General features: G+C 49.2%; 1 protein-coding gene across 1 annotated transcript; it reads right to left on the bottom strand.

Annotated features, from left to right (window-relative positions):
• Positions 1-4,643: 4,643 nt before the first annotated feature.
• KRT4 (keratin 4) lies at positions 4,644-11,277 on the bottom strand. The gene is made up of 9 exons (XM_006741556.3): positions 10,747-11,277; positions 8,929-9,143; positions 7,918-7,978; positions 7,436-7,531; positions 6,723-6,887; positions 6,331-6,456; positions 5,679-5,899; positions 5,393-5,427; positions 4,644-5,282 (listed from the first exon to the last, which is right to left on the bottom strand). The coding sequence occupies exons 1-9, from the start codon at positions 11,206-11,208 to the stop codon at positions 5,098-5,100; spliced, it is 1,566 nt and encodes a 521-aa protein (XP_006741619.2). The 5' UTR covers positions 11,209-11,277; the 3' UTR covers positions 4,644-5,097.
• Positions 11,278-12,023: the final 746 nt, after the last annotated feature.

Raw genomic sequence — 12,023 nt, forward strand, 5'->3', positions numbered from 1 at the left:
CTATAATCTTCCTCTGGGCAATAGGAGCTCTCCATCGTGTGGGTGCTGAGTCGTGGTTGTCTGGTGTGCTCCTCAAACTGCAGGCTGTCAATAGCAGAAACCCCATCTTGTCCTCACCAGGAGATTCCAAAAACCACTTAGGAAGTTATGAAATAAATTGCTTGGAACAAAAGCTAAAAGGGGAGGAGGGAAGAAATGTCAAGTGATCATTTAACCTGGGGAAGAGAAAGTTAACAGGAAACTTAGATTTCTTTTTCCACGCAACTATTTGAAAAGCAGGGCTCTCGCTGTCTCCACTGCAGACTTCGAGGGAATCAGGTGGACATAAAGCAGAGGGTGTGATCACGGTGGGAAATAAGGTGACCATGGGATACTATGTAAGTTTAGATGCAGCAATTGACAGCCCCCAGCATATGGATGGTACACAGCATATATTGAAGGAATGGACAGCATTAGGGGGAAGACGCTTTTGTTGGGAGACAACGGAGTGATGACAAACCTCTTGGGCCCTGGAACGCTTCCTCATAGTAAACAAAAGCGGGGAAGGAGGCAGAGTAGGGGCAAGGCTTAGCATTACAGTTGCATGAAGTTCCCAACATGACTCCAAAGCACATCCTGGGCCTAAAAGGCCACACCCTGAAAGCAGGCGGCCCAGAGTTCCCTCTTCATCTCATCCAGAGCTTGTTCTCTCAGACATGCCTCGGTTTGAGCTTGTCTAGTCTTACAGAACAAAGCCCAAGCCCCAAACAAATTGGACAGTGGGTCAAGCCATGGTCCTCCACAGCCTGGCCTCGGCCTACCTCCACAGCTTCCACTCCCACCACTCTTGCCCTTAAGAGTGGAATGCTAAGGATGCTAAGCTGTTGAAGGATGCTAAGCTGTTTGGGGCTCATACCCCTACTTAGCTGTGCCACACTTCCCTTCTTTTGCTCTGATATTCTAACTGCCTAGAGCACCATTCTCCCCTGTGCCCCTCGCCCCAGCTCCAGGACCATACCCCTTTCACCCGGCTGACTCCTCCTGTTGCTCTTAACAGTCTCCTGAAAGTATGGAAAATCTGTATCTAATATGTCTGCCTCCCCGACAGTCCCCATACGCACGCACATGCACGCACACACACATACACACACACATGCACACACATGCACACGCTCATAATAAACTATGTCCTCCTTAAGAGTGATGGCCCCCCTGTAATGCTTGTCAAGCCGAAGATCTTAGACAGTGGGTTTGCAGGCAGACAAGTGCCCAGTCTGATGACGGCAATGCTGCAGCCCCTTGGGACACCACACAGGGAAGGGAGTGTGATCAGAATGAGGCCTGAGGAAGCCTAAGGCAGCCAGAGGAACAGGGTGAGCCAATAGGGTGGAGCCGCTTGGGAGACTTCCTGGAAAAAAGGATTTCCTCTTAGAGGAGATTAGAATCCTGCCCTCTATCAGATCCATTCTCCCCACTCCCATCTCTAACACCCAGGCCTACCTGTCCTTCCAGACCCAGTTTAAATGCCACCTCCTCCATGAAGCCTCCTGTGATTGCCAACCCCCTCACCCAAGACTGAAAGTAATTTCACCCTTTTCTGGACCCCCATAGCCCTTGTTTGCAATTCCCAAGTGCATGTCTATCTGGTTACCAAGTTATATACGTTCATGTTTTTATCTAGTCATTATTATCCCAATTATCTAGTCATTATTATCCCAACTGAAAACTCCTTGAAAGAATAGTCTAATTTTTATTAAAACATTGCCTAGGACATTTGTTCGTTCATTAAACCAACATTTGTTAAACATCTACTACATGACAAGCACACTGGCCTTGAAATATCAAAATGGATAAATCATGGTCCCTGCCTTACAGAATTCGAAGGCTAATGAATGGGTGGATGGACGGATGGATAGATGGATGGATGGAGGGATGGATGGATGGATGGATGGATGGATGGGTGGATGGTAGATTGATGGACAGTGGATGACAGATAGGTGAATGGCAAATGGCAATCCAAACCATTTCTGCCAAAAACCTCTTCCTAGCTCATCTAGCTTCTCCTTCAAATTTTTGAGGACCAAATCCACAACACTTCAAGTAAAAAACCTACAGATGCAGAACAATTTTACATTGACCCCAAGTCATCCAGGAAACCATGGGCAACAATAAGCCTGAGTCTTGGGGCTCCCACCGAGACCCTGCATGGACACAGCCCTACACTCCCAGGCTTCTCCTCATGGGATGCAAAGATAACTATTCAGTCTCTACCTTCAACATAGCAAAAAGATGGAGCAGATGCTAAAATGGCTTCTTCCCTCAGCCTGCTCCTTCCCTTTGTCCTGGGATGCCCACTATTCCCTTGCCCTAGGGGGATAATAAAGGGGGCACAACTCCCTTAGTTATTTCCCTGGATAGCTGTCTCACTAAACCTTGACCATCACCCAAAACATAGTAGTGGACCTGCCTTATTTTGGGGTCCTCTGGTGTTAAAATCCAAAACCTGGGTCCCAACAGTAAACCAAATCAAAATCCCACAATGGGGCAACACTAAATAAATCCCTCTTTGCTGTATCCTTCAGTTTCACTAGTGACAAAGGAAAGAGACTTCAGAAGTGTTGGCAAGAATTTTCTGAAACAGGGAAGGCTGGTCCCAGAGCAGAAGGTCTTGGTAAAAGGAGAGGGACTTTTGCAAATGAGGTCATTGCTTGGGAGCCAAGAGCCTGAGCCAAACCACCTGTGAGGTTATAGCCAAGGCTAGAAGTCAAGAGCTTGGAGAGTGGGGGTCAGAGCAGATGAATCAAATAAACTGAGTTTAAGATCTGCCAACCCACATTTGGGCCATTACAGTGTGAGAAGTGATTTTAGTAGGGCTCAAGGTAAGGCATTTCGGAAGGAGTGGAGAGTGCAGGGCCTTCCAAGGGACTGGTAATGCAACCTGTGTCTCCATAGTTCCCTTGAACACAAAGAGCTGGCCAGATCCAATTCAAAGGATCTAAGAGAATAGTGGTGCCTGTTATCTCAGAAGTGGATTTTCCCCTTCCAGTAATCCCCTTTGTGTAGCCAACCAGCTCCAAACCTATGGATCATGGCCAGGATCCACTCCTCTGAACTGTTTTGGTAATAGAGACCAACAAGAATGTTTTTCCTCTTTTATGTAAACCAGGAGTCTTCTTTATAGAAATAAAACACCAACATACCCACATAGCCGCTTGCCTACAAAAACACATTTATTCTAAGATACACACCCACTTGATCTGAGTTTCCTACGTAAAGCATTATATTCATCCCCACTGGGGCTGGCTACTTCCACACTTTGCTTGCTCAGAAGGCATGAGAAATTCGTTAACCTGCCCCCAGCTTCTCAATGTGGCCCATCACAACATGCACCTTCCTGGTAGGTGAACTTGAGAAGTCTTTCCCCTACTACCAACCTTTGACTCCTCCTCCCCCTCCAGAGACTTAGAAAAAAGCCAATTCAGCATTTTCCCAGGGGAGGGGGGCAGTGGTGGGAAAAAGTCAAAGACTTCCTGCTCTGACACCAGGGGGTGAGTCCCAAGACAATGGGGAGATTAGGGCGGGGCTTATGAAGGGCCAGCCTTCCAGCCCAGGGAGCACAAGCCCCTGAGATTAACCCTTTGTTCTTCTGTCCCTGCTGCCCTGAGCTTGCCTCCAGGTCTGTATGAAGGCCACATGGGCAGGGACTGGCCTTGGGCAAACTGTGTGCCCTTCTGTCTGCACACAGTAAGGGCCCCATGGGCACTGTGCTGGAGGGATTGGAGTCTGAATGAATTGCCTGGCAGTCCAGGGTGGGAAACACCAACTGGGTGGCCAAGGGAATGAGTGTATTCTCCAACTGCAGTAGGAGGGATTTAGGTCAGACCACAAGGGGAGCTGTGCAGGAAAATGATGCTCCTCTAGGTATCTTGGAATTGGTCCAGTATGGAAACACGGTGTCCACAAAGGCTATAACCAGATCCCCACCTCTGACTGTCCTCACCCCATTCTCCATTTCATCAATCATAATCTCCAGGACTGACCCCAATCATGCAGCTTCATCTTCTACCACTCTAGCAGACCTGCCTCCCCTCCCCCACACCCCCACCACTCAGGGACAGCAGTATAGACATAACCCCAGACATAACCACCTGAGATGGGAAAGTGAGCACAGCTCAAAAGCTCTGTGAGAATGACATGCTTCCACTCCTCCACCCAGCAACTGGGACCTTGTTGATTCTTGGAACAAGTTCCTGAAAGTCTTGCTGGTCCAGTGGGATTGAGTCCTCTGCATAGAGTCTCATGAAAATAGGGAGGCCTTGCTAGACACTGAGTATGAACTCTCCATAAGCTCCCTAACCCCTCATTCCATATTCAGTGGCGACCCCCTGACTGCCTCTCCTCCAACCCTTCCCTCCAGGTTCACTGAAGGCTCAACACGGAGATGGTCCTGCTCTGATTGCCTATCACCTTTATGTAGTTGTTGGTTGTTTGGAGTCTGTGCCCCTGTTCTGTAGGCAGCCTTCAGGCTCCACACATTGCACTTCTCCCTCAAATTAAGTGATGACCTTGATCTGTGCAGACAGATCCTTCAGGCCCCAGCCTCCTCTACTCCCACCTGAATTCTAGAGACTTCTCCCCCAGGGAACAAGGACAATGGCTCAGAGTGAATGATAAAAGCGTTTTATTAAGGATTCACCCAAAGATGGTTAGAGGGAAGGAGAAGGGGTGGATGAGACACTGAGTGATTCTTGTCCTGACCTTGCAGGGCCAGTTGCTGCCAAGTGACAGAGGAGTTTGGTCCTGATGTAGAGGGATATGGGGATCCTGGGCTGGGAGGGGACATACATGACCCTGATGATTCTGTAGATGAAGCTCCTGTTTGTGCTCTCCTCTGCCCATGGGAGGCAAAGAGTCAGTTGACACCCCTCCCATTCCAGGGGGGCCACCAGGCCCAAATCGCGAAGAAGCTACCAAACTCCAAGAGGGCAGAGTCCACACTGGAGTGACACTGGTAAGATGAATCCCAGAGAGGGAGGGTAGAGGCAGAGGTGAAGGAAGCACAGAAGACACCAGGGCTGGGCCCAGCTGGGCTCGGGGGCGGCAGGGACCTCATCTCCTCTATCGGTGGGATCTCTTGGTCATGGTGGTGGAGATGATCTTGCTGCCAGAACTGCCACAAACACCGCCACCAAACCCAAAGCCACTTCCGGAGCCAGAGCCAAAGCCACTGCCCAGGCCAAACCCAGAGCAGCTTCCTAATCCTCCGCTGATAGCCCCAGCACCAGTGCCTCCACCAAACACGGCTGCAGGAGAAAGGGAAAGGATATGGTTATTCCAACAATACTGGCAATCGGGGGGTCTCCACCCAAACCAGGGTGGACAAACAGCCATAGCAGGGGCAGAAGGTACTTACAGATGCTCATGGCACTCTGGCATTCTCCAGACATTCTATGGGGGAAACAAAGAACAGTGAGTCACAGTAGAACCCTGAGCCATGCTTGGTTCAATAAGCAGGTCTCAAGCACCTATCAATCCTCATGCATCCAAATTAAAGGACTGGATGTGAGCCTGTTGTCTACACTGCCCTGGATCATAATGCACCCATGCCGTACTGAAGCAGGTGGCCCAGCAGAGGTGCAAACTCCTGGTGCTGGGATCTCTCCCTCCCTCACATTCCTGTCCTGCCTTCCCTATCCCACCTGCACTCCTCGCCCTCCAGCAGCTTGCGGTAGGTGGCGATCTCCACATCCAGGGCCAGCTTCACACTCAGGAGCTCCTGGTACTCGCGCAGCATCCGGGCCAGGTCCTCCTTGGCCTTCTGCAGGGCAGCCTCCAGCTCTGTGCACTTGCTGTAGGCATCTTTGAGGGCCAGCTCCCCACACTGCTCTGCATCAGCCACAGATGCTTGCAGAGTCTGGCACTGTAGACAATAGCATTGAACAGGCAATCATCAGTGCCCTGCTGTCAAGGCCTCGCCACCTGTCCCCTGTCTTGTGCTGGCTTTTTGGGTTAAAATGTCAGGATTCTGTCTGTCCTTTTCCCCACCTACTCTACTCTTATGCATTTCATTTACTCCAACCAGGGCCCACCAATGTCCCCACCAGACTGATTAGCTGAAGATGAGCAAGAAACAATGAAGAAGAGCAGAGAAACCTTATTTACCAGGGTGTCATGTCAGGTTAAGTAGGGTACTGCTGAAAGGACCTGGGTATGGCTTATATAAGGAGTCACAAATCCCCTGCATGCAAGCTCAGGATCTTCTGGCCTGATGCCTGAACTTCTTGTCTACTATGGAGACACCTGTCTTAGGCTCCTGGCCTTGTACCATGGTCAGAAAATGGTGACACTTACCTGCTTCTTGACATTCTCAATCTCAGCCCGCAGCCTCTGGATCAACCTGTTGAGCTCTGAGATCTCACTTTTGGTATTCTTCAGGTTGTCACCATGTTGGTCAACGGAGATCTGGAGTTGTTGGACCTAATATCCAGGAAAACACAGGGAACGAGGGGTCAGGCGTGTTTGGGTAGGGTCTGTTTTCAAGTTAACTCAGCAAGAATAGGCACAGGTGGCAGGGATAATACAAAATGTCATGTAATCTCAAATCAGACCAGAATCAGAGATTCCTGGATGATCAGTTCATCTCTGACTTCTCTTGGGCTTGAGCTGATGATCACCTGCTCACAGAAATCAAAAGCAGAGCCCCAGAAACCACTCCCATCTTCTGAGAGATCCCTGACACCCACCTTGGTCTGGTACAGGGCCTCAGCCTCAGCCTTGCTCTTCTGGGCAATCTCCTCATACTGGGCACGGACCTCAGCAATGATGCTATCCAGGTCCAGGTCCCGGTTGTTGTCCATGGACAGGACCACGGATGTGTCTGAGACATGCCTTTGCATCTTGGACAGCTCCTGCAGGGAAAATATCTCATGTCAGGCCCCCCAGAGAGTCTTTCCTAATCTCTGACACCAGAAATCCACTGTGGTCATGGAGATGGCCATGCCACAGACTTAGATGGAAGCAGAGCTGGCTGGCATCCCAGTGTGTAGGGAAGGAGAAGAATGGTAAATTTCTATGTAGAAATCAAGTGATTGGTGACAATTCAAGACAGAAAAGTAATGCTTCTAGTCTTCACTGCTCTCTGGGATCCATAAGCCATCCCATGTCAGTAGGTGTTCAGTACGTTGAATAGAAGGGAAGGGAATGGATTCATTTCACCAGGGAAATGCTAGACAGCAAGAAATTCTATCCCATGCAATCTTGAGATCTAATCATCCTTTCTAAGACAACATCTGATTTCAAAAACCTCCCAGTTGAGTCTCTCACTTCAACTCTCTCTACCTATGAGCTTGCTGAGAGCACCCTCAGCAAGTAAGGGAGTTGGCGTCCTACTATAAATTCCCCAGCAGCCTCACAGATTCTGGATTCCCTTTTCAAATGCAGGGGATGAAGTCCTCACCGCAGCAAAGAGGACCCTCAAGAAGTTGATCTCATCGTTCAGAGCATCCACCTTGGCCTCCAAATCCACCTTGTTCATGTAGGCGGCGTCCACATCCTGCAGAGGAGGCAGGGGGGAAAGAGACAAGATACAGAAATTCCAATAGGGACAAGGGGGTGTTAAGTGACACACAAAGGTGTTCTCAGCAGCCTTTAGGAAAGGCATTTCAGCACCAGGCAAAGTGGCAAGGGACAAATCATTGACATCCTCTGCCCTAATGACAACTGCAGAAATGGAAGTTAATGATCCAAATGGGCTTTTTCCCCAACTTCAATTCCTTAGGGTCTGGTTCAGTTACCCACTCCTTTGACCACACAGATCTGGATAGTACCAAGTGGGGTAAAGGTGAGGCCAAGATGGACCAAACCCATGATTCAAGCCAAAGACCACTCCCAAGGGAATGGGTACCTCACAGCCTCTCCAGCCCCTCCTTCATCTTTTACCTTCTTGAGGACCACAAAGTCATTCTCTGCAGCTGTGCGCTTGTTGATCTCATCTTCATACCTGGGGGTAAGGATGAGAAGGAGAAGACAGAAGTCCCACAATGAGCTTGTGTTTCCCAGATCTCTGCTGCTGGGTTTCAAACACTTAACTATTTGGAAATATCCAGGTAATTGTCTACATTTTCCCATTTTCATACAAATATTCATTCAACCTACATTTATTAATTCCACGTGTGAGATACCAGTCTAGACCTTGGTTTATTCAGAGAAGTGAAAATCAAACTTAATAAAGACTGTTTTTAAGAGATAAGGTGTGAGGAGGACAACCAACCACAATCTGGTTGGTTTTATTTCTGTAGAAGGGCTGTTCATTTGGTGGATTAAATTATCAGGAATGCTGCCAACACCAGTTCTCTTTCTTTGGTGTGAGAGTGAATAGAGAAAGGAGGTTGGGATTTTCTCAGCTCCATCCCATAGTGAATATAATAAGACCTACTATGTAATAAATGCTCATTATATGTCCAGTGCTATGCTACCTGCTTTCTCAATCTCATTTAATTCCATTTAATTCTAAAAAGTTAGGGTTATTATCCCCATTTTAAAGATGAAGAAAAACAAGGCTCAGAGGGGTTAAGCAAGTTACCCAAGAGCACGTAACTTGTAAGTGGAGGACTCAGTATTCAAACAAGGACTATCTGCCTCTACAACCTGTATTCTTCTGACCATACTACACCCCTTCTCATCTGTATGGTTTCTGATCTTGCTTGTATATGGCAAGCCCAACTCCCTGAATGTATCACTCATTTTCAGTTTGGGGCAACTCAGGGTTACTAGGCCACACCCCATTAGAAAGGGCCCATGTAGATGCAGGGGCACAAACTAGGGAACCTTCTTGACCCTTTTGGGATCTCTTGAGAGCTTGAATTCTAAATGACTGGATAGGAGCCCAGGAGCCTGGGGCATGGCTGGGCAGACTTTCTCAGGTGGCATCCCTCTATCCTCCATACATACTTGGTCTTGAAGTCCTCCACACTGTCCTGTGTGGTCTTCAGCTCAGACTGCAGGCATCCTTTGTCACTGACCAAGGTATCCAACTGCTTTCTCAGGGCACTGATGTAGGCCTCAAAGAGAGGCTCAAGGTTTTTGCTGGATCTGGTGGTCGTCTGCTGCTGGAGGAGGTTCCACTTGGTCTCCAAGACCTTATTCTGTTGCTCCAAGAACCGCACCTGTGTTTTAAAAAGGCACCAACCAACCAATGAGGACCTGAAGCTTTGGCAGGAGGACTGGCCAAGGCCACCCAGGTGACCCAAGAGCCATACAAGTAGGGCCACCATGTTGCAACTCCAGGCACCATCCACTGGGGTCAACATGGTGGCCCTGCTCCATGGCAGCAAATGAGCCACATGTGTTGTGGAGAACAGAGGACAGCCAGAGAGCCACAGGGCCTGACTACGCCACAAGTACAACCTCTTGACCCCAGGGATCCAGAGGCCCTGGGGGGAGGTGCCGAGAAGAACACTGAACTTCTAGGAAATAATAAAATAAACAAAACTAGGAGATACAACCACAGTCTGGGGACTCCTGCATTCAAAGTGATCCTGACCCAAGGCAAAGGAATGATAAATTCACTGACGATTTTTAAAATAAATGGACCTGGTGTGTCTCTTTAAACCTGTGTACAATTGAGTCTGAATAGTTAAAGATCAAGGCCCTAGACACATTCTGAGTCTCAGCCAGGCTCACCCTGCAAGGGGACATCCCGGAACTCTCCCTCTCTCTATAAAGACATCTAACCAGATAAACCAGGATAGCAACTTAGCATGATATTCCCACTATGTTCTTCAGAGCTGAAAGAAAAGCAGGTGAGGGCGACTGATCACAGTCTGAACCCAAAAGGTGAGATGAGGGGAGATGAGACAAGGAATCACCAGACCCTGGGTCTTGGTTTTATATCTGTATGTCCTGGAGTCACCATAAAGCCCCTTTAAGCTAGTGATGGTTTATTCAACTAGCAAGAAGAGCAAGCACTTCCACTCAGTCTACTTCGAGATGGTTCAGTCTTGCCCCATTCATCTAAGAGGACTAAGACCGATGCACAGAGAGCCAGGGCATCCTCGACTGAGTGGCTATACTCATCCACTCAATCATTAATCTCCGGGTGGCTCAGCAATCTGGGCTAATCTGCTTGCTGTCATCCATCATACTTGGCTGCAGTTGAGCTTCAAAGACTTGATTCTCTAGACTTTGCATGGAAAAGGAAGTTGGATTACAAAAAGAAAAGGAGAGATCCCTTCTCTCTTCAAACAGATCCAGAAATGAGCAATTTTGCTCAGGGTCGGGAGGATGAAGGAGATGACCCCCCAAGGTCCTATTGGGACCCAGTCTGTCATTGGCATCGGTCCCTTTTTCATTTGGGAAACCAGCCTGGTTTTCTTCCGCTCCTACAACAGAAGTGTCAATAGTTAAATTATTATGTTAACTATAATTATAGTTAATTTTTAAGTTATTAACCATGTTATTTCTGAAACCAAAATCTGAGGAAAAGCTGGGATGCCTGGATTCAGAAAAGTTGAGCGATTTGCCCAGTATACACAGCACATCTAGGAAGACTCCAAACATTGCTTTGGTCTGAGCAGCCTGTGCATTGCTCCCACCAGCCATGCACAAAAGAGGAAGACACAAAAGAACAGGGATTCCCCTTAAACAGCTGGAACATGGAGGCCCAGAGAATTTCAGTGGTTTGCAATGCTGCTGCAGGCTCAGGTCTGAGATCCCAGGACTCTGGAACCCTGGTTTCTACCACCTTATCTGGCCAAGGGGACAGCTTACCTTGTCGATGAAGGAGGCAAACTTGTTGTTGAGGGTCTTGATCTGCTCCCGCTCCTCAGTCCGGACCTTCTGGATCTCAGGGTCGATCTCCACGTGGAGTGGGGTCAGCAGGCTCTGGTTGATGGTGACCTCCTGAATCCCACCAGCAGGACAGGCGGGGAAGGCAGGACCACCCCGTCCACTGAAGGAACCCCCAAATCCACTACCAAAGCTGCCGGCGCCAAAACCTCCAGCAGCCCCAAAGCCAGCGCCTTGTCGGGACCCAGCCATGCTGATGGCGATGCTCTTTCTCCCCCCAAGGTTGTAGAGGCTCCTGCTGCCGAAGCCTCCAGAGGAGCAGCGGCCCGTGCCCCCAAACATGGACACTGAGCTGAATGCAGCCCTCTTGCCCCCACCGACGACAGCTGAGCCACAGCTAAAGCCCCGGGACCCGCCTCGGACACACTGCTGTCTGGTGATCATGGCTGGAAGGAGGAGAGCGAGCTTGGAGTTGTCAGAGAAATACAAGGGGCCAGGCCTGTGAATGTTGCAGCCCTAGCCTGGGTCTCTTATATGTGCTGGAGCAGCAGGGCTTGGTTGCAGGGGCATAAAGGGAAAAATCTGAAACATCTCTGGGCTTGGCCTTTGGCACAGTCCCATCCTTCTCGTACCTGCTGAGTATGTCACTAAATACACCTACAGATGTCATTCGGAGGGCACAGTTTACAGAATCCCAACACACTCCCCTCCGGGAGAACTTGAACCGGTGCTCCAGGTCCTCCTGAATCACAGGCCCCTGCCCAGGCCCAGCCCTTCGGGCCCGCCACTCACTGCACTTCCATCTCAACAGCCTCCCTGGGGACCCTGGCTCCCTACAACATGGCCCATTGCCCATTCTCTCATTCCACAGAGTTTGGAAACTGAGGGCCTGGATTCAAGAACACAGCCCATGCTTACCTGCTCTGCAAACCTGGAGCAGGTCACCAGCTGGCGCTCAGTTGCTTCACCCAGAAACTGGAAATAATACAAATACTTACCTTCACCTCTTCTCAAGATGCAGGGGGATGATCATCATTGTAAACTGCAGAAGCTGCACCTATATTTATTACCATCATTATTATTCCTCCATCTGCACTCAGCCCCACATGCATCTACAAAAGAAGAAATCCATTGTCCAGCCTTAGAGCCTTCCAAACCTAGATCAAGATTCATCTCAACTTGACACAGTTGTTGAGGACCTACTATGTGCCCATTGCAGAGCTGGGGACTGAAGAGAGCTAACTGCCTCGGGCCCTCAA

The sequence above is a fragment of the Leptonychotes weddellii genome, chromosome 5 (assembly GCF_054177405.1).
Source record: "Leptonychotes weddellii isolate Sample4059 chromosome 5, ASM5417740v2, whole genome shotgun sequence".
Classification (NCBI taxonomy): Eukaryota; Metazoa; Chordata; class Mammalia; order Carnivora; family Phocidae; genus Leptonychotes; species Leptonychotes weddellii.

What these genes read in the sequence shown, in the direction of transcription:
- KRT4 (XM_006741556.3), bottom strand. Translation starts at nt 11,208, where the DNA reads ATGATCACCAGACAGCAGTGTGTCCGAGGCGGGTCCCGGGGCTTTAGC. An exon ending in AGGCCCTGTACCAGACCAAG is followed by an intron (nt 6,457 to 6,722) that starts GTGGGTGTCAGG and finishes CCTGGATATTAG; the next exon opens with GTCCAACAACTCCAGATCTC. An exon ending in CCAGAGTGCCATGAGCATCT is followed by an intron (nt 5,283 to 5,392) that starts GTAAGTACCTTC and finishes TTTCTCCTGCAG; the next exon opens with CCGTGTTTGGTGGAGGCACT.